This window comes from Gracilinanus agilis, chromosome 2 (assembly GCF_016433145.1).
Source record: "Gracilinanus agilis isolate LMUSP501 chromosome 2, AgileGrace, whole genome shotgun sequence".
Taxonomy (NCBI): domain Eukaryota; kingdom Metazoa; phylum Chordata; class Mammalia; order Didelphimorphia; family Didelphidae; genus Gracilinanus; species Gracilinanus agilis.
The window spans coordinates 682,820,620-682,844,963 of record NC_058131.1 but is presented as its reverse complement, the minus strand read 5'-3'; the positions used below and the strand labels follow the sequence as shown (position 1 = coordinate 682,844,963).

General features: G+C 34.8%; 1 protein-coding gene across 1 annotated transcript in view; it reads left to right on the top strand.

The window, feature by feature from the left end:
- The first annotated feature begins 14,077 nt into the window (after window positions 1–14,077).
- The window catches only part of LOC123234362 (scavenger receptor cysteine-rich domain-containing protein SCART1-like), a 43,382-nt gene continuing 33,115 nt past the window's right edge, over window positions 14,078–24,344 (top strand). Inside the window, exons 1-3 of the mRNA XM_044660268.1 lie at window positions 14,078–14,141; window positions 19,660–19,980; window positions 22,626–22,922. Of these exons, the coding sequence (XP_044516203.1) occupies window positions 14,078–14,141; window positions 19,660–19,980; window positions 22,626–22,922 (682 nt within the window). The remainder of the gene's footprint in view (window positions 14,142–19,659; window positions 19,981–22,625; window positions 22,923–24,344) is intronic.

Sequence of the window (24,344 nt, the reverse complement as noted above, 5' to 3'; positions counted from 1 at the left end):
TGTTGTCCTCAGTAAAATTTAAGATCCCTGAAAGCATTTTTTTCTTTGTATCCCTGTTAACATAATAACTTGCATGTAGTAGATGCTTAAGAGAATCTTGCAATGAACTTAACTATAAAAGAGGTCCTATGTCGAATAACATCTAGTTTACGATTATATTTACTTAGTTGAGTTCTAGTCTTCAGTGTCACATTTTCCAACACATCTTTTATGATTTCTGATCCTGGTTTGCTTTGTCTCCTCCTATTGTGTCTTCTAGATCTTCTAATTTCCCTGAGCCACCAATGTCTTTGGAATGCTAATTTCCCAGACTCTTGGCCTTGATCTATTTCTTTATGAACCATTGATTTATGTTTGAATCAAGCTCTTCCTGACTCATTTCTAGACTTCAACTCTCAAAGATCAGATAGAGCCTGCTGTTACCATACTCCATCCAAAAGGATGCTCTATCTGATGCCATTAAAACTGCAAGAAGCTTATGGAGAGAGATCATGGTTTTGGTGGGAAGATGGCTAGAGAAGGGACCTTCAGATCAGACAGAGAGAACAAACCCCTCAGAAATAGCTTGAGATCCTATCTGTTGAGCACTTTCCTCTTCTGTTGAGTCAATCTGCATCTATGCAGGCTTTGGGGAAAGTCATGGTCCCATCTCTTCTTCAGTTTATAATCCAAGAGGATAAAATAACTCATACAAGTAGCTCAAATATAAAATAATGCATGGTCAACACATGAGAAGATACAACGTGCTATACAAGGCTTATCTAAGATGGGAAAGGTCATTCCCAACTCAGGGCCAGGGAGATCCAGCAAGGCTTCTTGTAGGAGGTGGCATTTGAATTGGGCTTTCACGTAATCTGGTTCTGATGTCAAGGGAATAGGGTTAAAGTTCCAGGTCTTCCAGTAAGTAGCTATGTGATTACAGATAAGTCATTTAACCTCATATATTTCTGAATCAGATAATGTTTAACTCTCCCTTCAAGAGTAACATTCTAGAAGTTGATGGGGAGGGGATATGAATTCAATGTCTGGAAGTGACCAAAGGGTATTCCTGGTATGAGTAACAGCATGAGCAAAGACATGGAAGTGTGGATACCCAAGATGTGTGAGTGGAAGAGTGATTCATGTAGTTTGGCTGGATTATAGAGCAAATGGAGAATAGTATGATAAAGTCTGTTTAGAAGATAGAGTACCAAAATGGTGGATTCATAATAAAGTTCTGTTAAAACTGAATTAAGGGCAGTAGGTATCACAGTAAATAGAGTGTTGGGCTTGAAATAAAAAAGATGAATCTTCCTGAATTTAAGTCCTACCTTGAACACTAACTAGCTGTGTGACCCTGAACAAGTCACTAAACACTGTATGCCTCAGTTTCCTTATATGTAAAACTAAGCTGGAGAAGGAAATGACAGATGATCCCAATATTTTTGCTAAGAAAACCCCAGATGAGGTCACAAAAAGTCAGACAAGACTGGATAACAACCCAAAACAACAAATGTAATTAAATTAAGATATTCATTTAAACCCAGTCATTTCTCTTTAATACTTCAGTTTCCACAGGACAAGGTTTAGGACTGAATGATGACACCAAATTCAACGAATAGAATAGAATCCTTATGTTTATCGCTTAGCCTTTAAAAAGTTTCAGCTCTCCCCTTGCAGCTGTGATGACAGCAAGTAGACTTTCAGAACCCTGAAGCAGATAGGGAAACCACAACCTGTGTGGTTCCTCTGCTAGGGGCCCCTGATCTCTGTCACCCTTGCTGAGTGAGCAAGAATGCTGTCTCCCTGCCCTACCTCTTTCCTCTCAATGGCACTTTGCCCTCTCTTTAGGAGGTCTTCCAGTTATCTGGGTCTTTTAAAAAGGGAAGTGGGTACATGGTAGTGGGCTCTATATTGCTATGACCTACTTTTATATTGACTGTTTCCCCTCTGGTGTATGCAGCTCTTCTAAGAGCTTTTTCTTCCTAATTCCTCTTGGTTGTGATAAGTAGAATCATTGAATGCTAGACCTGGGACGAATCTAAGAGACTGTCTAGTCCTAGGACTTTAGCCTCATAGATTTTGTGTTGAGAAGGACCTTAGAAAACATCTTGTCACACGTAAAACCCAGTGGAATTGTGTGTTGGCTATGGGAGGTGGGTCGGAGAAGGGGAGGGGAAAATATGAATCATAACTATGGAAAAATTTTTATTTTGGAAAATTTTCTTAATCAATAAAATAAAAATAAATTTAAAAAAGAAAACATCTTGTCACAAACTATAGATTTATATGATATTCAGAAGGAAGATTTTAAATGATAGTTTAGAGATTAGCCTTAAAGGATATTTAGCCAAATCTCTAACTAAACAAGAATTCTTTCCATTATTCTGTTGACAAATGGTCATCAGGACTTTCTTTGAAGAATTTGAGTTTGGGAGATGGAACAGTTAGTTGACGCAATGGTGAGAATGCTGAGCCTCCACCATCTTTACCAGGAAAACCCCAAATGGGGTCATGAAGAGTTGGGCACACCTAAAAGATGACTTAGCGACAATATTTGGGGGGAATTTATAACCTCATAAGAGTTCTTTAGCTTATTACACTGTTGGATGGCTCCAAATGTTAGTAAAATTTCCTTATTTTAAGCCCTAAATTGCCTCTCTGTTAATCTCACCCATTACTACTAGTTCTGCCATGTGGGACTAAATATGACAATTTGATCATCTTCTACATGATACCCTTCAAATTCTTACAGATAGATATTATTTCCTTGTCCCATCCCCTCTGCACCAAATATTCTTTTCTCCTGGCTTTTGCACTTTTTGCTTAGTTGTTGGCAAAGATACTGAAGTGGTTTATATCCTTCTTCAGCTCCTTTTACAGATGAGGAAATTGGGGCAAAGAAGGTTAAGTGACTTGCCCAGGATCATACAGCTAGTAAGCATTTGAGGCCAGATTTGAATTCAGGAAGATGAGTCTTCCTGACTCCAGACCTTGCACTTTATCCTCTGTACTGCCTGCCCATTTCTCCTAGTTAAACACCTCTATTTCCTTCAATTGATGCTTAGGTGTTATGATCTCCAAACACATAACCATTCTGTTATGTGAATATCTCCATATTCGCTCAATATTTGTATTCTTCCTTAAATATGGTTCCCAGAACTGAACACTGCTCTCGATGTGATCTAGCCAACATCAAATATGGAAACACTTTCTGTTCCCTAGTTCTGATATTGGACCTTTCCTTACGTAGACCAAGAACACAGTACATTCCCTAGCCACCACATCACAGTATTTTTTTTAAACCCTTAACTTCTGTGTATTGGCTCCTTGGTGGAAGAGTGGTAAGGGTGGGCAATGGGGGGTCAGGTGACTTGTCCAGGGTCACACAGCTAGGAAGTGTCTGAGGCTGGATTTGAACCTAGGACCTCCCATCTCTAGGCCTGACTCTCAATCCACTGAGCTACCCAGCTGCCCCCACAGTATTTGTTCTTAATGAGTTTATCTGTCAATAAAGCAGCTTTTTCATATGCATTCAATTTAGTCTTGTCCCATTTTACTGGTAAAGAAACTAGAAAATGGTGAAGCAATTTGTCCAAAGGCAAAAGTAGGCATAAATAGAAGAAAGACTAAAATCTGGATCTTTTAACTTCAAATTTGGTGCTCTTTCTGACAGCCAGGAGTTCTTAACCTAATATTTTTTTCATAAAAACAGTTAGGACAGATTAGTGAAGCCGATATAAAATTCAAAGGGATATAAAGAAAATAAATTATAATTGAAATATAATTAAAAACATATTATAAAGGAAAATAAAAATAGCTTCACAGATTCTATGTTAAGAAACCCTGGCACTGGACCAAATTGCTTTCCCCTTCAATCCTTTGAGTTTATAGCTGAGGAAACAGATCCATAGAGGTTATTTATTTCTCCCAGAATGTAAGTGCTAGAAAGGGAGTTTAGGAGACATCTGACCTAATTTATAGAAGAAGAAACTGAAGTTTTGAAGGGTGAGGCGTCTTATCTAACATGGCGCTGTTCTTCAGAATATCATTTTTTAAAGAAAAGTTTCTATTGATGTGGCATTTTTTTCACATCACCATAGTTTCCTCTAATGTGCTTCCCTTTCCCCTTCCTGCAGAAACATCCCATGTATCAAATGGTATTTTTTAAAGATTTTTAAAAAAGAGGAACAATCCAGCAAATGACTACTATTATTTTAATGATTTTTAGTCTCTGGTCATACCTGACTGGGCTCTATAAATAGTCAGAGAGCTCCTAGAAACATGCATCACAAAATGATTTCTTTGTTCTGGGGGTATATGTTGACCCTATTAATATATCTTCAAACCTTCAAACACAAGAAGTAAATGTCTTTGAGTTCTAGTTTTCTCATTTCTAACGAGCAAATAATATTGCTCTTTCTTCCTTATTGTGCAATTTTAAAAATAAAATGCAATGTTACTGGTGAATGCACTTTGTAAAACATAAGGCACTATACAAATGCAAATTATTATTATAGTTTTTATTGTTCATTCCAGAGGAATTTATTATCCTTTTGTTCTCACTTTGTATATTAGAATTCAGATAAGAAAGAGTTCTGGGACAAAGCAGTTTCCTATTATTATTTTTTATGTTTAATACTTTTCAGGTCAGATATTATGCAGGTAGATTCAATGACTGTTTTTTGGGGGGAAATGAATAAATGTATTTGAATGTCAGTCCCTTGATGACAATCTTTCTGTAAATTCTGGAAGCAATCACGTTGTCTTGTATCTTTGTTATAACCTTTTAGCATAGGGGACTGAGAAGGAATTGTCATCCAGGTAGAAGAAGAATCAGGTTAGAGTTGTGTCATCAAATTCTAGAGAGAGGAAAGAGTATCCAGAGAAGAGGGTGATAGAAAGCATCGGCATGCAGAAAAGTCAATAAGTATGAGAATTGAGAAAAGACCACTAGATTTGGCAATTAAAGGATCATTGATAACTTTGGGGAGTACAGTTTCCTTTTAGTGATCAAGTCAGAAGCCTAAGGTTCCAGAAATTTTAGAAGAGAGGAAAAGGAAATGGAGGCAAGGAATATAGAGACCTTTTCAAGGAATTTGAGAAAATAAGGAAATGTTGAATGAACCTTAGCTAGTGTGAATGTTGGATCAAGTGAAAGTTTTTCATGATGATGGGGATGGCATGGACATGTTTTTAGTCATCAGGGAAGGAATCAGGAGATAGTGGGATGCTAAACACCACAAAGGGGAAGGAGTAGGGTCTTCAGGATAATTCAAGAATCAAGATTGCATAAAGAGGAGTTGTCCTTAGTGAGGATAAGGGTCATCTTTTTATGAGAGACTGGATTAAAGTTGGAAGTAGTAGGGGTATATGAAGGAGTCGTGAAGTGAGAAAGGGATAAGAGGGAACTTGCAGGAAATGGTCTTGATTTGCTTGGTAATGTATGAGATAGGATCTTCAGTGGAAGGGGTAGGGGAAGGAGTGATTTAGGACATGTAGAGAGTACAGAAGGCTTCATTCACTGCCTGGACTTAAAATTGGAGGAAGTAGCTAGAAAGAGAAATGGAGAGTGAGGTTTTGGTGATGAGTGAGTCTAATTTTGGTTGTTATAATGTTGCCGTTTCAATGATTTATTTGCTGAATTCTCATTTGTACTTTTAGAGTAGAGATTGGTCATCTCTACATTTGTGAAAGATGGCAAGCTTCTGGCAGCTATTTCTAGTTATTTGATCATGTCTTTTTTTGAATCTTGGAAATATTAAATTTTTTTTCAGTTTGTAGTGGTGTGATGATCATTTCCCAACATTTTGTTGCATAATCTGCTTCCATCAATAAGCCAAGTGCCTTAGAAATAAGCTTTTGATAATTTTTATGACAATGATCTGATCCTGACTTACTTTCATAGACCCTTCCTTTTCTGGAAACAAAAACACATTCAGCCATTTGTTGAACACTTCATTGGAAACACAATGTACTTTGAATTCATATGGATGTAATTAACTTTTCAACTGATTACTTGGATCTTTGCCATTTCATCAGATTCTGTATAAAGTTAAACTGTTTTTAGGTATTTTAGGTATTTAGGTATATAAAACAAATTTTAGGTATTTGACAAATTCAGTGGTGTGGTCCTACTGAACTTACTTTGCAAATTAAGGTTCATTAATTCCAACAATATTTTTTTACTTTTTAACTTACTTATATCTTAGGAAAATAGTCATCAATACTCTTTCTTTTATGAAGATGAACTGCTAATCTTTCTATAGGTGCTTTGCGGATATGTACCCCATGTTTCACTAATGTTTAACAGGTCTTTGGAAACTTTACAGATCCACTTATCTTCATTTTATCATGCTTAAATTATATGTTAAGACTGACATAACATAGGTGTCCGTTTCTAAAAGTGTTGTCATTATCCTTTAGCTTCCAGATGCCAGTCAGCCTCATGACACATACATCTTCAGCTTTCTCCCTGATAGCCTTATGTTCAATGTGTTTTGTCTGGAGAGGATCAAAGTATTTGTAAGTATTTCCATAAATCACTGATTCAATTTTACCTCCAGATTCAAGTTCAAAATCTCATTGGAAATATATTCAGAATTTTAAACTTACTGTTTGATGGCCATTTTGATATCTAGAAATATGAAATAGACATAACAGGAGACTGTAAACTCCTAGAGAACCGGCACTATATTTTTACTTTCTCTATATCCCCAGAACTTAGCACAGAGCCTAGTTAACATTCAGTAAATTCTTCTTGATGAGGTCACTGGAGAAAGTTTCCATGAGATAAATATCTTAGGTAAAGTGGAGTCATTTAATTTTAAGTCACTCTTGTTCATTCAATGATAAATATAACATGTTGGTAGCAATCCCTTTTGACTTGGAAGCCATATTCAATTCTATTCAAAAGCAAAAAGTAATAATGGATTTAAAGATAAGCAGAACCATGGAGGACCTAAATGGTTTTCCTGAAAAAATCCCATATCCTATATTAATTGTTCTTGATAATATTGGGTTGATTGAATCTTTTAACTAGAGAAAACAAAATTTTTTTGCATCTGACCATTAGAAACTATACTGCTGTCATTAGAGTATTACTAATAATGTAATACTCACTTTAATCTTTGATCCTTATGTATACTAAAAGTATAGGAAAATAAAAGCCATTTAATACAGAAGATGAAGAGAGGCGTAATATATTCACAGCAGATGACTAAGTCGTGAGTGTAGAATTGAGTCAAAATCTTTTTGCCACTCAATAAAGGTATTAATAAATGTTACAATGCTTTCATGATTATTGTTCAATAACCATCAAATGAACATTGAATTGCTCTTTGCATCCCAGGGACTTTCTGGAGCATTCATTTTAGTCCTCAACCAATACTTTACTTTTGAATAATACAAAGTGTGAATACTTTCTGTAAAGTATATAAAAAACCCAATTGGCCTATTTTTCAGTTCTCATCTGTGGTCATTTTCATCCATATTCAACTCCTTGAGATAGATCACATTTGAAGTTTTCTTGGCAAAGATACCATAATGTCTTGTTATTTCCTTCTCCAGCTCATTTTGCAGATGAAAAAACCAAGGCTGACATGGCTAAGAATGACTTTCTCAGGGTCACACAACTATTAAATATCCAAAGCTGGTTTTGAACTCATGAAGATGGATCTTCCTGATTTCAAGTCCAGGCCTCTATCTACAATACCAGTGATGGGCAAACTAAGGCCTCTGGGCCAGATGCTGCCCCTTGAAATGTTCTAGTGGCTGTGTGACATTATTCCTAATCTGAAGAATACAATGAGCAGGATACAATACAATGAAACTTCGAAAGAGTTGCCTTAGAAGCAGATTGACAGATGAGCATTTCCTTTCCTTTGGCCCCCTCTTTAAGAAGTTTGCCCATCACTGCACTATACCACCTAGCTGCTAATACCTTTCTTCAGGTCCTCTAAAAATTTCTTAAATTGCTTAGCCAGTGGTAGTGTTTGACCCTCATCCCTAGAAGTAATTATATATATATATATATATATATATATATGTATGTATGTATATATATCATGATTAGTACCATGGCAATGGCTACAGCACATACTCCAATGTGCAGGTCTTGAAATAATTTTATACTCTCTGGCAAATATTTCATGATAATGCATTACTTTGATGATAGTAATGGCCAATAACAGTGTTTAAAACTATTACTTTTTTGATATAGTTGAATATGGTTGGCACCATATTCATCAAAACATCTTGGCAAATACTAGTTGGATTTGTGTCATTAACTAAAAAAGAACTCTCTAATATAATGTTAATTTCTTTTCTGAAACCATTTGAAACATAGACTTTATNCCTAGCTGCTAATACCTTTCTTCAGGTCCTCTAAAAATTTCTTAAATTGCTTAGCCAGTGGTAGTGTTTGACCCTCATCCCTAGAAGTATATATATATATATATATATATATATATATATGTATGTATGTATATATATCATGATTAGTACCATGGCAATGGCTACAGCACATACTCCAATGTGCAGGTCTTGAAATAATTTTATACTCTCTGGCAAATATTTCATGATAATGCATTACTTTGATGATAGTAATGGCCAATAACAGTGTTTAAAACTATTACTTTTTTGATATAGTTGAATATGGTTGGCACCATATTCATCAAAACATCTTGGCAAATACTAGTTGGATTTGTGTCATTAACTAAAAAAGAACTCTCTAATATAATGTTAATTTCTTTTCTGAAACCATTTGAAACATAGACTTTATTTTTGCCTTTTTTCATCATTTGAGTATCACTCTTGAAGTTGTTATTAAGAGAAGATTTTCAGGGACAGCTGGGTTGCTCAGTGGATTGAGAGCCAGGTTTGGAGATAGGAGGTCCTGGGTTCAAATCTGGCCTCAGACACTTTCTAGCTCTGTGACCCTGGGAAAGTCATTTAGCCCCCATTGCCTAGCCCTTACCTTTCTTCTGCCTTGGAACCAATGCACAGTATTGATTCTAAGATGGAAGGTAAGGTTTAAAAAAAGAGAGAGATTTTCTGTGCCTTCAAGTTCTTCAACTTCTCCCTTTTAAGATTTAAGAAATTCCTTAGTTCTGTTCTTATTCCACATAATGTGGGTTTAGAAATGAAGTTACTTCTAATAGTTCACCTATATCCATGTTGGTGAACCTATGGTATGTGTGCCAGAGGAGGCTGCTCCCCTCCTTGTCTCCACATGCACATTCCATATTACCCGCCCATCTGCCCAGCAGCCCATTAGGAGCTCTTCCTCCCTCCCCTGTCTGGGGTAAGGCGAGGGCTCAAGTGTGGTGTGAAGGTTGCTGTTTGGGCACTTGGTCTCTAAAAGGTTTGCCATCACTGTATATTGATATGAAGTACTGGGAAGTTTGGAGCTAAGGATATAGTTGATATAAAATCTGTATGAAATTTTTGCCTAACACTGGCAAGAGCTGTTCTGTTATGATATAATCACATCTTCATTTTATTTCATGCACATTCATTGCTTTCTTGATATAGTGGTTGGCACCTTATTCATCAAAACATCTTGGCAAAGTGAAGTATTAGTATTTCTCATTTGTTTGGATGTATCTTTCTTTTGGCACTTAGAACAAGAAAGTTTCACTTACTTTGCCATCTTCCATGTTATGCTTATTATCATGATGCATTCAAGAAGGGCCACCTTACAACCTTTTACCATTTCATCTACTTCTTAGATTCATAGAATAGTTAAACCATTAAGGGCAATAAGCAAACTAGTCATATGACTAGAACCCAATTGTCTGACATTTCAAGATTTTTGATGGACCTTCACAATGACTACAGAGGTCTAAGGGCTCAGAAGACCTGCTATTCATAGTTCTGTCTTGTATTCACATATTTTGACATTTCCCTTCCCCAGGATCAACAATGGACTAACTCAGAATAGCTGGTTGTTATTATAATCATAATTATCATTATTGTTTCATTCCCATCTTCTTTAATGGGTATAAAAATTATTGGCCTTAGGACAGATTTTTGTTACGCAATTTTTTCCAAACCTGCTATTATTCTTTTTTGTTGTTGAATATTCTATAGACAATTGCATAGATTGATAAAATGTTTTTGTAACTTAATAGAGTTATTAGACTATATTCTCATCTTTGAAAGGCTCATTGAAAAACATCTTTGTGGAAAATCCAGAAGTGAATAGGACAGCAGGTATAACACAACCTCATTGTGTTCCCATATAATTTTGCTCTTCATTAGATTTCAATATTTTGAAAACTTTTTTTGTTTCTTGCATTTTGGAGATTATTAATATTTAGTTTGGAAACATCTATCAGAAACACCAATATCCAAGTGGATGTGGGCAGGCAACAGGTTAATCTATATTAATCTACTTGCTCCCCTGCACTTAATTAGTTGTATTCTATAACATATTTTGAGGACTATTTTAGAAAAAAAGTGTTTTGTCATCTGTCAATTTAAGAAAGATAAATGGGCTTCTGAAGTATAACTCTAGCTTCTATATCATGTCTTACTTGGTATTTGGTAGATCATGTCTTACTTGGTATATGAAAAATATAATATTTTCATAAGAAGCCATCTAGTTGGCTCAATGGATTGAGGAAATAGGAAGACCTGATTTTAAATCTAGTCTTAGACACTTACTAGTTGTGTGACCTTGGCAAGTCACTTAAACTTTCTTTGCCTTAATCCACTGGAGAAGGAAACAGCATACCAATCCAATATCTTTGTCAAGAAAACTCCATGTATGGTATAACCCATGGGACCTTGAAGAATCAAATAAGCTGAACATTTTTTAAAGTGTACTGTGATGTTTTCCACTAAGTCCTACCATTTCCTAATATAAGTAAATAATTAAAGACTTATAAGGATAATTGTTTTGTAATTTCTGGTGTTAATAATTTGGTCTTGAATTGTCATTATGAACTTCTCTGTTCCATAAAAAATAAGATTTACAGTCATTTATTCTGTGCTGTTTTACTGACATACTTTTGATCAAGCTCATGTGGATGTCTCATATTTGATTTTCTTTTTGAATCAGCCATTTTTGGAGGACCCATCAAGAGATTAACAAACAACACAGTGCCTGGTGCAGAGCAGGTGCTTAAATTGAGTTTATTAACAGTTTGACTATGTGTACCCATTAATCACTCCCTATGATTAAGTGAAATTTGTTTGTTCCCAAAGTATTCCTGAACATTCTTGACTTCTTCTTCATATTCTCTTAGAATTTCTACAACTCCTTTCCTTCTTTTTGGTGAGGAAATATCCGTCTCATTCTAATTGCCTTAGGATAATAGGATCTATGTTATATTAATATTATATAAATTTTCTTTAGGATAATTTCCAGATATATTATAGTCTATTTTATAGTCCTGAATGATATTATATTATATCATATTACATCATGTCACATTACATATAATATTATATTATGTTGTTATATTATATATTACATTATATCATATTATATATCACATTTATTATATTATATTAAACATGAAGTTGGTTATCATTTGTATATTATTTTAAATATATTTTCATTTTCAGTTTTGATTTCAGGATGCCAGAAAACCACTTATTATCTTCAGCTATTGCCTTCTCTTTACTGCCTTTTTGCTTGCTATATCTTGACTGGAAGAAATCATGTTATTTATATATATTGCCTTCATCCATGGGTTCAATGGGACCTTGCTTTTAAGTCCAAAGCCTTAAGTCTCCATCTTTCCTTGGTGTATATTAGGGACCTTACAGTTCAATCCAAATGATTTTAAGTTTCATTGGGAAAATATTCCACAAGATGAAAAAGCTTTTCATGGGTGTATTTTTTGTCCCACATTAGAGCCGTGTCTTGATGGCTTCCTTATATATTAAGTGATTGATAAGATGCATTCATTTCCTCTTTACTTTGGAAGCTATTCTTAGTTCTATTTAAGAGAGACAATAGTGGATTTAAGTCTAGGCAGAACCACAATGGACTTAACTATCTTCCTTAAAATATCACATTTTATGTAAATTGTTCTTGACATTTTTGTTAGTGCAATGTTTTGAATACAGAATAATTTTTTCCCATGGATATCAAATACTCTATTGTTCTCAATCTACCTGGTTTTATTTTATATTTTTACAATTTTTTAATAAGTTGTGAGTGAGGGATTGTATCAAATGCTTTGTGATAATCAATAAAAGTAATATAAACATATTATCTGCTTTTGGGTAGCTTGTTCAATAATTACCGCATTAATTAGCTGTTCTTTATACTTCTGGGGCTTTTGGGCACACTCATCAGTCAATATATTTTTTTAATTTGAAAATATTTATTGTTTATAATACTAGTATGACATGTAAAATATATATGTAAAATGATGTTATTTGTAATAATACAAATCATATATTTTTCTGTCATACATTTTGTAGCCTCTAAGATGCTCTGTATCCAAGACATTAAATGAATATCTTAAGGCTGAAATTCTTTAAAATATACATTTTCTTGTAGAATGACAGTGCTCAGTGTATTGTAGATACAAGTGCTTATTGATGAAAGGACAAAATACCTAAGGAATTTCTGTATTGATTAACAGTTTGTATATAATAACAAAATACAAGATGAAAAATGAAGTCATTCATGTGATTATATAAGAATGAAATCTCAAAATCAGAAGAGACTTCAGAGCTCATTCAGTTCTAGCCATATTGTCATGTATCCCTTCTTCAGCATCAGTCTCTAATGGAGAATTTACTCTCTCTTGAAGTAGCCAACTCCACTTTTGAAAATATTTGCTTTTCAGGATTTTTTTTTGTCTATTGTGTTTAGATTCATCTCCTTGTCCTGCTCTTAGTTCTGCTCTTCATTCTATTCATAAATTATGCTTCACAGATAAAGAGCTGGAAAGGGCTTTCCAGGTCATTAAATCTAACCCTCCCATTTTACAGAGGAGAAAACTGAGAACCATAGAAATTCAAAATAAGCTCCTAATGAAGGTCACACAGGTATTATTTGGCAGATCTGGATTTAAACCCAGGTTCTTTGGTTCCAAATTTGGTATTTTTTCTACTGATCTTAGGCTCTATGACTAAGATGTTTGGGCAACTATGTTTCCTTTTCCTTTTGAATGTGTTTTAGCTAGATACAATTATATCAATAATGTCTGCTATCGGGTGGATTATAGTTTTTTGGCTAGATATAAAAAAGAAATGATGTTGACTTGATATATAGGAAGGTTTCTGAAAAAAGTAAAGATCAGTGACTACATCTCAAGGCCCTTGTAGATAAGGATGATGCTTTAATTAAGGATTGGGATAGATAACCTATAGAAGATCTATAGCGCACACAAGATTGCCATATTGAGAATGGGAAAGAAAAGAACTTGGAGATCATTAGCCTATTCTTCTCATTTTACAAATGTGAAAAATAAGATCTATAGAGGAGAAGTGATTCTCTCACAGTTAATAAACATTGGAGTCAAGATATAAGAAATCATTTCAGCTGTACAATTTTGTGACTGAATAAGAGAGGGAGGAAAGGATGGAGTCTTAGTAGAATCAAGAGTGAGGAATTAGATAATTAATTTTTAAATGTGATGAATTGTAGCATGGAAAAAATACTACCCTGCTAAGAAATCAGACTCAAGTTGCATGCCTTTATGTTCCTGTGCGATTTTTGCCATTGTTTTATGAAACATTTAACAGATGATGTTCCTTAGATAGGTATGTTTGTTGAGAAGGATCCGTGGAGAAGATAATTCATATGAATGGAATCTGTTTGTAGCTGTTTAGTCTCCAGTTAGTGGGTTTTCAGTGTCTAGAGGAAACCCACAATAACAGGGCCTCTTCACTCATACAGGGTACTATTTGGGGCTGATAACCCCATTGGTTGTTTGGTTGCACTAATGACAGATGAAGTCTCTGATAACTTCTGAAAAGGGAATTGGGGTTTCCAATGGCCCCCAACTTGAAGCTGTTGTCAGTATTTGTATCTATGTATTTGTTTCCCAGAATGTAATCTTCACTCATCACCCCATGTGAAATCTGTTGGACTCTGAAAGAGTAGACCATAAGGTCAGTCAAGTGGGCCATGAATGTGGTCATCCTTATGCTTGGACTTGGGTCTCTTCTTGCTCTCAGGATGGTTCCTGTTGGTAAGTGTCTTCTTCATGGAACCTATCCTTTATACTTAAATAACCATATTGTGTATTTTTTATGTCTTATACTCATTTGCATGTGGGATCTATCCCTTTCAATATGGGAAAGTCAATGAGGGCAGGGAGTGTGTCTTACTTATTACAAACCTTTTTCAGAGTCCCACCACCCCAACATAATTATCTGGTGGTAAACGATTCATGTTTGTTGAAGTGAATCTTTGACTTCCAGTTTTTCCACCCTCAGCATTCCTTTAACATCCTAAGGATGCCTTGTAGATATCTGGGCTTCATTTAAAGCAATCTCTGAACACATCCTGTATTTTGGGGGGCCTTTGATCATTTTTTTGTTTGTTTCCTCATTTTAAAAGTTAATTTCTTTGTTACATTGAAACTCCCAGATATCTCCCTTCTCTGTCCTAGAGAAAGGATCATTTCACAAAAACCGTATATATATAAAACCATGCCTTGCTTGTTTCTATTTATCGATTATTTTCTGGAGAAGTCACAAGTCATGAAGAATAACACAAGTCATTCTTCAAACAATGTTTCTGTTGCCATATATAATGTTCTGCTTGGTTCTGTTTGTTTCACTCTTCATTTGATCTTGAAGTCTCTTCCCATGAAATTAATACCAAAGTTCTTTTGATCTTGTTTTACATTACTTCATATGTATTTTCCCATATTTCCTTATAGTCTTCTTGTCACTTTTTAGTACAAAACATTTCCTTATATTAATATACCACAATTTACTTAATCTTTTGTCTACTCTTTGGATATAAAGGATATTTCTAGTGTTTTACCATTAAAAATAAATTCTGAGGGGGCAGCTGGGTAGCTCAGTGGAGTGAGAGTCAGGCCTAGAGACAGGAGGTCCTAGGTTCAAACCCGGCCTCAGCCACTTCCCAGCTGTGTGACCCTGGGCAAGTCACTTGACCCCCATTGCCCACCCTTACCAATCTTCCACCTATGAGACAATACACCGAAGTACAAGGGTTTAAAAAAAAACAAAAACAAAAAAAATAAATTCTGAATACATATATGTACATACATATATGTACTTGGAATTTATATATTATATATGTATATATGTACTCAGAATTTATATATTATATATATTTCTTCTATCTTTAGCATAAAATCCCTTGTCAGTTTCTATGTTCATAAGTTCTTACAGCTGAAAATGGACTCTTAGACATTATCTACATAATGGTAAGGATACCAAGGCCCACATGCATTAAATGAGTTGCCCAAGTTCTTGCAGGTAATAGTTGACAGAGGTGGGATTTCCAAGTGTTTTGACTGCAAATAGTGTTTATTCTACTACATGGCTTTGTGATTCTAATTGTCATTGCCAGATTGTGCTACAATGAGTTTATATTATAGTCCCACCAAAAATACTACAGATTACCTGTATCCCCATGACAGCACCAAAATCAGATTAGATTTTTTTGTTTTTTAATTGGCTTTTTGGCTAAATTAGTGAAATGTAACATCTTACAAAGTGTTATTCTAGTGTCTCATAATGGCTTGGAGGTGACCTTAAGTTCTTGAAGGCTAAGCTAGTGGATTTCATCTGACAGTTCTTACCAAATGATAAAGACCCTCAATGTGGGCATAATGCTAGAAATATGACAATAACCCTCTTAAAGGGTTATTGTCAATTTGACTATAGAATTCTGCATTTTTTCATAACAGCAAAATTTGAGAACTGCTTCAGTATTATGAAGTTATGTCCTTTTTCAATGAAAGGAAGATATAACCTAAAAAAACCTTGATCTTTTAATTATTGGTGTATACGGCAATCTTATTACTTTATTTTTTCTCTAATCATCAGAGAATTTAAACATCTTTTAAAGTATTTATTAACACTGTACTTCTTCACTCATGATTTGTCTATTTCTATCCTTTAACAATTTTTCCTTTGATGGATATAGGAATGGGAGAATGATTACCAGGCCTTTAAATATTTTGCCAGATACCTGATGCCAGATTATCAAATATTTTTCCCATTCTGTTTTTTATTCTTATTTTGAACATTTGCTTTTTGTCATGGAAAATTTCAGATTTTTGTAAAATCAAGCAGTCATTTTGTTACCAATAATTTCTTTGTACTATGATGAACATTTTCTCCACAATTAAATGAAATAAATCATTCTTTCTTCTATGTTATTGTTTTGTATTTAAATTACAGTTGAGTTTAAATGTTTTGTAATCTACAGTGACACATGGATTTAAACTCACATTTAAAAATCTTTTAAAGTATTAATTAATCATTTGTATTTATTCATTCAGGAATTTACTTATTTATGCTCCTTGACCATTTTTTCCTTTGTAGAATGTGGGAGTGGGAAAGTGTTGCTAGATCTTTAAATATTTTCTCAGATATCTGATGCCAGACCATCAAATATTTTTCCTTAATTCAATTCCTCATTGTATTATAGTCATGAATTTATCAAACTCTAGTTTCCCATAACAATGTCCATTGACATGCCTTCTATTCCACATTGTTAGTTCTCTATTTTTTCCATTATAAGGAACATTTTTAAATGTCCTGCTTTATGATAAGTTTTGGAAATCTGATCAAGTGAGTACTCTTTCCTTCACTTGTATTCTTCAGAGCTCTTTTGATGTTTCTTCCTTTCTAATTTTTCTTTTGAAATTAGAGATGATTTTATCTAATTGAAGGAAGTAGACTATTGATATTTTAATTGGTATTCTATTAAATTTACCAATTGACTTGGTATTAACATCTCCTACTAGTATTTGTTTGACCTAACTATTCCCTTCATTTGTTAAGTTCTTCCTTGGTTTTTGCCAAAATTATTTGGAAATTATTTTTGTAGAAATCTTGAATTTATCTTGATAGGCTAGTGCCTGAATATTAGATAAATTTTGTTATTTTTGAAAGTGGTAATACTCTAGAGCAGTGATGTGCAAACTACGGTCCCCAGGCCAGATGTGGCCCCTTGAAATGTTCTACCAGAGTGCAACATTATTCCTAATCTGACGAATACAATGACTAGGATACAATACAATGAAACTTCGAAAGACTTGCCTTAGAAACAGACTGACCATTAGAAACAGATGATTATTTCCTTTCCTTTGGCCCCCTCTTTAAAAAGTTTGCCCACCACTGCTCTAGAGATTTTCCCATGGATTTTGATGGAAATTCACAAGATTTTATGTTTTGTATTTAATTGCTTACATAAAATTAGTGTTTTGTTGAATGTCTTGAGTTTTCTAGTTATAGAATGACATTATTTTAAAATGTATGTATCTTCATTGTCCATGCTTATTACATTAATTTCTTTTCATTCTTATGCCAATACTATTTTGACATCTTATTTGGGTGAAATGACTGGACGTCCCTACTTTAAACTTGATTTTAGTAAAAATGCTTCTAATGTTTATCACTCTAAAGTAATATTAGCACATGACTTCAAATGTGGGCAAATGAATGGTGCAACGGATTGAGTTCTTGTCCTGGAGTCAGGAAGATCAGAGTTCAAATATGGCCTCAGACACTTACTAGCTGGTTGACCTTGGGCAAGTCATTTAATCCTGTTTGCTTCAGTTTCCTCATCTGTAAAATAATTAGAGAAGGAAATGGAAAGCCATTCTGGTATCTTTGCAGAGAAAGTCCCAAGTGGGTTCAGAAAGAGTTGGACATGACTGAAACAACTAAATAACAATTCAAATGTATAATTCCTATAGTAAGGAGAACTTTTTTGTTTCATATTTAAAAAAACATAACCAAATACCATATTTATCAGGAACTTTTGTTGCATCCAGTAATATTTTCATCCAGACTGGTTTTATTCTGGTTGACAATTTGTTATATTATTTCTTTTCATGATTTTAAATAAATTGTTTCCTACAATATCTGGGATGTAATAAACATTTAATAAATACTTTTTTGGCTAACTGACTCATATTACTCTTTGTCATAATTAGCATTTTGAGAGAATGAGATAATAACTTTATATTATTAATAAGCTTTTCAAAAAATATTTTTTCGTGGTTTAGTTTTCAATTATATTTACCTTGGAAAGAACTGAGTTGTCATCATTCTCTATTTTCAAAATGTCTATATTGCAGAAACATTTTCTGCTCTTCCAGCATGATATATTTTGCTTCAGAGGTCATGGGTTCAAACACGTGTAATACCATTTGATACTTATGTGACCTTTGCATGAATTTGACATATTCCTGGAAGAAATCTTGTCAGAAGAGAAGTTTAGTTGGCATTTTGCTTGCCTGCAATTTTCTTATTCTGGAAACTATCAACTTGTTTTATTTATTTAATCACATTATTTTGAGAAGAGTTTTATAGACTCTCAGAGAGCAAATTAAAAAAAAAGTATTCAATACACAAATTCATAGTTTATACCTTATGTAATTTACATGTTAGAACTTTGCAGGAATTGAAATCAAGTTGATTGGTCTACAATCTAAAAACTTCAACTTCTTTACTTTTCTGAAATGTGGGACTGATTCAAGTATCATAGTACATTCTATTCTTCATGATTTTTCAAAGATCATTGATATTTGCTCAGTCATCACCTCTGCCAAAAATCATAGGAAAAGACATTGGCAAAATTTATCCCTTTGTCACTGATAATATTATTCAAAAAATTGTCTCAGAATGACACCCATTCAATCAGGTTTACAACATAGAAACTCTAAATATTTGAAAGATTCTTCACAAAAGAAATAAAATATGATCCAATGATTATCATGCAGCAGAAGCCAATGGTCTATACATCGTATTTTTTACCAAAACCATTATTTCTTCATATTGGTCATTTCCTCCTTAATATATTTTTTGGATCTTCCTTAGTATCTTTAAATTCTCTCTTTAGCTCCTTACAAGATAAAAAACCTTACATATGCTTTTATTTTCTCAGAATTTTTGAACATCATTAATTGGCTAAATTGTTTGTGTTCCTCATCCCTTTACAAGTGTTTCTCAGGATATCATCTTTTCTTCTTCTGCATTGTTACTAATGTTTGAGCCATCTCACTTACTCCATAATAAGTTTTATCTTATTGTACTAGTGATTGTCACTTTGCTTATTTCTTTGTGGTTTTTAATGATCATTTTAAATTTTAATTGATTTTTCTTCTATTCAGCTTTAAAAAAAAGAGAATAGAAAGTGTTTGACTCCTTTAGCCACTTGCCTCAACTTTCTGCCAGCTAGTAATTAATTTCACAGATGTGGTAACTGAAATTTAGAGGGATTGAGGCTTCTTCTATGCTACATAGTTAATAAGCGACAGAATCCTGATCTCCTAATTCTAAGCCCAATTTTCTTTACTTCCTTTTTTTAAAAATACTTCCCCCCCCTTTACTATATGAAGATCTGATGCTGGTCTGAAAATCTGGCTCAATTTTTAACAGAAGTCTTATAATATGGTAACACCAAAGGGGAGATTCCAGATGAGATTATTTTACATCAAATTCTTTTATGCTATGGATACTCTATTCTAATCAATGTCTGTTTATTTCCAAAAGGGGAAGCTGTGTTGGAATTGAAACTGGGATTCAGGCCAAACCCTTGTGATGGAGTAGTTCTGGTTAAACACCAAGGGTCATGGGGTTTCGTGTGTAATGAAGTCTGGACTCTGGCAGAGGCCTCAGTGATCTGTCGGCAGTTGGGCTGTGGGAGTGCAGTCGGTGCTCCGAAGTATGTCCCCTTGCCTGGAGAGAGTCTTCAGCCATGGCTTCATGGAATTTCTTGTAAAGGCAATGAATCAACTCTCTGGGAATGCAACCTTGGGGAATGGAGTCAGAAAAATTGTTCCTATGAATGGGTTGTTGTAGTTCTTTGTTCAAGTAAGTCAGTGTGGTATTAATTTTTGTAAAAAGACTATCACCTTGGATAAAAAAATCAATCTAGTTCCTCCTGAATTCTCTCTCTCTCTCTCTCTCTCTCTCTCTCTCTCTCTCTCTCTCTCTCTCTCTCTCACTATTTTCTCCACTTGATTACCGCACTTGGGATAAATCCACAGGGAGACTATCCTAAAGAAAAAATAGATTGAAAGCCCTAAGATCCACTTGTTCATCAATAAACTTAATCATCCCTTCCTTTGACCCCTGTGAATGCAGATGGAGACAGGAATAAGGATGGGAATGGAAAGAGTATGCTTTTACACCAGGGAGTTGAAAAAACAGATAAGTGATAAGGATGAGGCAGAATCTTGTACTGAAGAATTATAACCCTGTATTGAATAAGTATTTGCTGAATGAATAAATAAATGAAGTAATGATTAATAAATGAAAATAGTAGTGACATTTAACCCCATTTTAATTGAAATTTACCATGAAGTCCTTCATTTTTCTTCTAAAAATTCACAAAAACAGAAACCACAGTAATAAATCAATTTGCACAGTGTAGTTTAGGCATGCCAGCACTACCTGTTGCCGATAGGTGATCTATAATTGAATAGCTCAACAAGGTTCTCTTCAGACTTTGTTAACTCCAGTGGTAACTATTTTTATTTTTAAAAGTAATTATGATTTTTATTTTTTCCAGATTACATGTTGATACAAGTTTTAATAATTGTTTTCTGACATTTTGCAATTCATGTTCTCTCTCTCCCTCCCATCCCTCAAGAAGGCAGGTAGTATGATGTAGGTTGCACATATCTTATCTTACAATACATATTTCCATTTTGTCATGTTGTGAAACAAGACATTGCTTAGACTAGAGAAAAATTCATGGAGGAAATAAAGTGAAGGATGGTATGTTTCAATCTGCATTCAGACTCCAGTTTCTTTTATGGTTGTGGATGGCCTTTTTTGTCATGAGTTCATTGGAGGTGTCTTGGATCCTTCTCTTATTGATAATAGTTAAATCATTAACTCTTTATCGCTGTACAATATTCTTGTTATTCTGTATGTATGGTGTTCTCCTGGTTCTATTCACTTCACGTATCACTTCATATGTCTTTTTTTTTTAACCCTTACCTTCCATCTTGGAGTCAATACTGTGTATTGGCTCCAAGGCAGAAGAGTGGTAAGGGTAGGCAATGGGGGTTAAGTGACTTGCCCAGGGTCACACAGCTGGGAAGTGTCTGAGGCCAGATTTGAACCCAGGACCTCCCGTCTCTAGGTCTGGTTCTCAATCCACTGAGCTACCCAGCTGCCCCCCATATAAGTCTTTCCAGATGTTTTTGTGAACCTTGTTTGTCATATAATAGTATGATATAATATATATAACAATTTATTATATAACATGCAGCATATTATATAATATGGTATATATAACAACACAATGTGTTCCATTACTACCATATATTACAACTTGTTCAGTCATTCCCCAGTTAATAAACATCCCTTCAGTTTCCAGTTCTTTGCTATCACAAAAAGAGCTGCTATAATACAAATATTTCTATACAAGTAGGCCCTTTTCTCCTTTCTTTAAATTTTTTGGGATATAGACCTAGTTGTGGTATTTATGAATCAAAGATATGAACAATTTTATGGTCCTTTGAGCATGGTTCCAAATTACTCTCCAGAATGGTTGTATCAGTTCACAGCTCCACCAACAGTGTATTATAGACCCCCTTTTCCCCCCATATCCTTTCCAACGTTTATGACTTTCTTCTTTGGTCATTTTAGATAGTCTGGTGGGTGTGAGATAGTACCTCAGATTGTTTCAATTTGCATCTCTCTAAAAATAGTGATTTTGAGCATTTTTTTACATGAGTAAAGATAGTTTTAATTTCTTCATCTGAGAATTGCCTGTTCATATATGTCAGTTGAGAAATGTTTTGTACTTTTATTATTTTACCTCAGTTCTCTATTTGAAAAATGAGGCCTTTGTCAGAGAGCCTTGCTATAAAGATATTTCCCAGTTTGTTTGCCTTTTAATCTCGGCTGCATTGGTTTTTTTTGTGCAAACCCTTTTTAATTTAATGTAGTCTGTTATATATTTAACATTTTGCAATGTTCTCTATGTCTTTGGATATAAATTCTTCCCTTTCTCATAGACCTGACATGCAAGCTATTTTATGCTCTCCTAATCTGGGCATGACATCACCCTTTATTTCTTTTCTTTTTTCTTTTTTTTTTAAACCCTTAACTTCTGTGTATTGACTTATAGGTGGAAGAGTGGTAAGGGTAGGCAATGGGGGTCAAGTGACTTGCCCAGGGTCACACAGCTGGGAAGTGTCTGAGGCCAGATTTGAATCTAGGACCTCCCGTCTCTAGACCTGGCTCTCAATCCACTGAGCTACCCAGATGCCCCCATCACCCTTTATTTCTAAACCATATACCCATTTTGACTCCAGTGGTATTCACTTGATGGATGTTGAAGATCTTAGCATAGAAGGTTCTGGGGCAATTGGGTTCCTAACTCTTTGGTTGATGGAAACAGTAAATGCAAATCCCTGAAATATTTATACAAGTCTGGTTTGTGGACTAGATAATTGCTCTGTGTTGTCTGCTCTCTCTTACTTGGGTTGGTGCTTTTACAGATGGAACGTTTCGGGAAATCAGACTGCTGAAGGGGAACAGTCCTTGTGCTGGGCTTCCGGAAATAAGAAATGAGAAGGGCATAGATAGATTATGTGGTCTTCACATGGAAGAGGCAACTGTGTTTTGCCAGGAGCTGAGATGTGGCCCAGCTGTCCAAGCTCCCAGAGAAGGTTTGGGTGTTATCCAGAAATACATGACCTGTAAAGGGACAGAGCCAACCATTCGGAATTGTAGGCTGAACAACAAATTCCGGAGTGGTTGCCAGCTTCAGCTGGATGCTGAAGTGATCTGTGCAGGCAAGTTTAACCACTTATTATCAGCAGCTGTTCTCCCTCCCCCCAGTTGTAGAATATAGTGTATATCATATCAAAGAACAGAATAAATAAAAGTTAAGAAATAATAAAATAGCATTAAAAAATCTTATCTCCAGTCTTACAATCAATACTTTGTATTGGTTTCAAGGTAGAAGGGTAGTAAGGGCTAGGTAATGGGGGTTAAGTGACTTGCCCAGGGTCACATAGCTATGAAATGTCGGAGGCCAGGCTTGAACCCAGGACTTCCCATCTCTAGGCCTGGCTCTCTGTCCATTGAGCCACCTAGCTGTCTTTAGAATAATCTTTTATATTAAGACTATATCCTCATGTATGGAATTCTATGAACCAAATCAAATGAATCATGATGACACATTTGAGTAAGGATCAATTCAGAGAAGATAGGAAAGTGACATTTTGTACTGTAGACCACCTGGAGAGAAAGTGGAAATAGATGCAGACTTCAAGAAACAGGTCATACATGTGGCAAACAAACATTTTATATTAGTTATGCATTAGTAAATTAAGGACTTCAATTATTTCAATATCTGTTCTCTAGGGAGATAAGCTAGTAACTTCTTTAAATTCACCTTAATAAAACAGTTATTTAGTTCTTCAAAAGATGGAGACACTGATAAAGGAAATGGCTATTATGGATCAAATTCTGATCAATAAGAGTAGATTGACTATGTACAGTGAGTTCAAGTTTCCAAGCTCAGATAAGTCTGATAATACTTTTCTTTTGGACAGTTCTAAGTATCAGGAAGTTTCTCTTTACATCCCGGAGACCTACTCTCTGCATCTCCCACTCTTTGCATCTCATTCTGTTGCTTGGGACCAAGTAGAAGGGAAATCCATTTCTCCCATGATGGCTCTCCAAATACTGGAAGAAACAATGGTTTCTGATTCCTTACCATTTCTGTCAACTTTTTAAAAATTGTTCCAATTTGTCAATTAATATATTTGGAAGAAAGCACAGCAAAAATGAAAATGATTCTGTTTTTCTCACATTTCCCTGGAATGCTTCGATCTCACCTTCTCTTCTCTTCTATTTTTATTTATACTTTATTAAGCTATATTGTCCTTTTAGAGTAGAAAGTACTGAATGATTACTCCTAAAAAAAGTCTTGGTATTTTTACAGTGCTTTGCACATATCAAATGCTTAAGAGATGTTTGCTGAATTGAATGGAGAGTGAATAAGCATTTATATAGCAGCTACTGTGTGCCAGATCCTGTGCTTGGATTCTCCTCTCCTCTCCTCCTCCATTCCTTCCCTCTGTCCCTCCCTCCCTCTTTCCTTCCTTCCTCTACCTCTGTCTTTCCTTCCTTTCTTCCTTTCTTTCTTCCTTCCTTCCTTCCTTCCTTCCTTCCTTCCTTCCTTCCTTCCTTCCTTCCTTCCTTCCTTC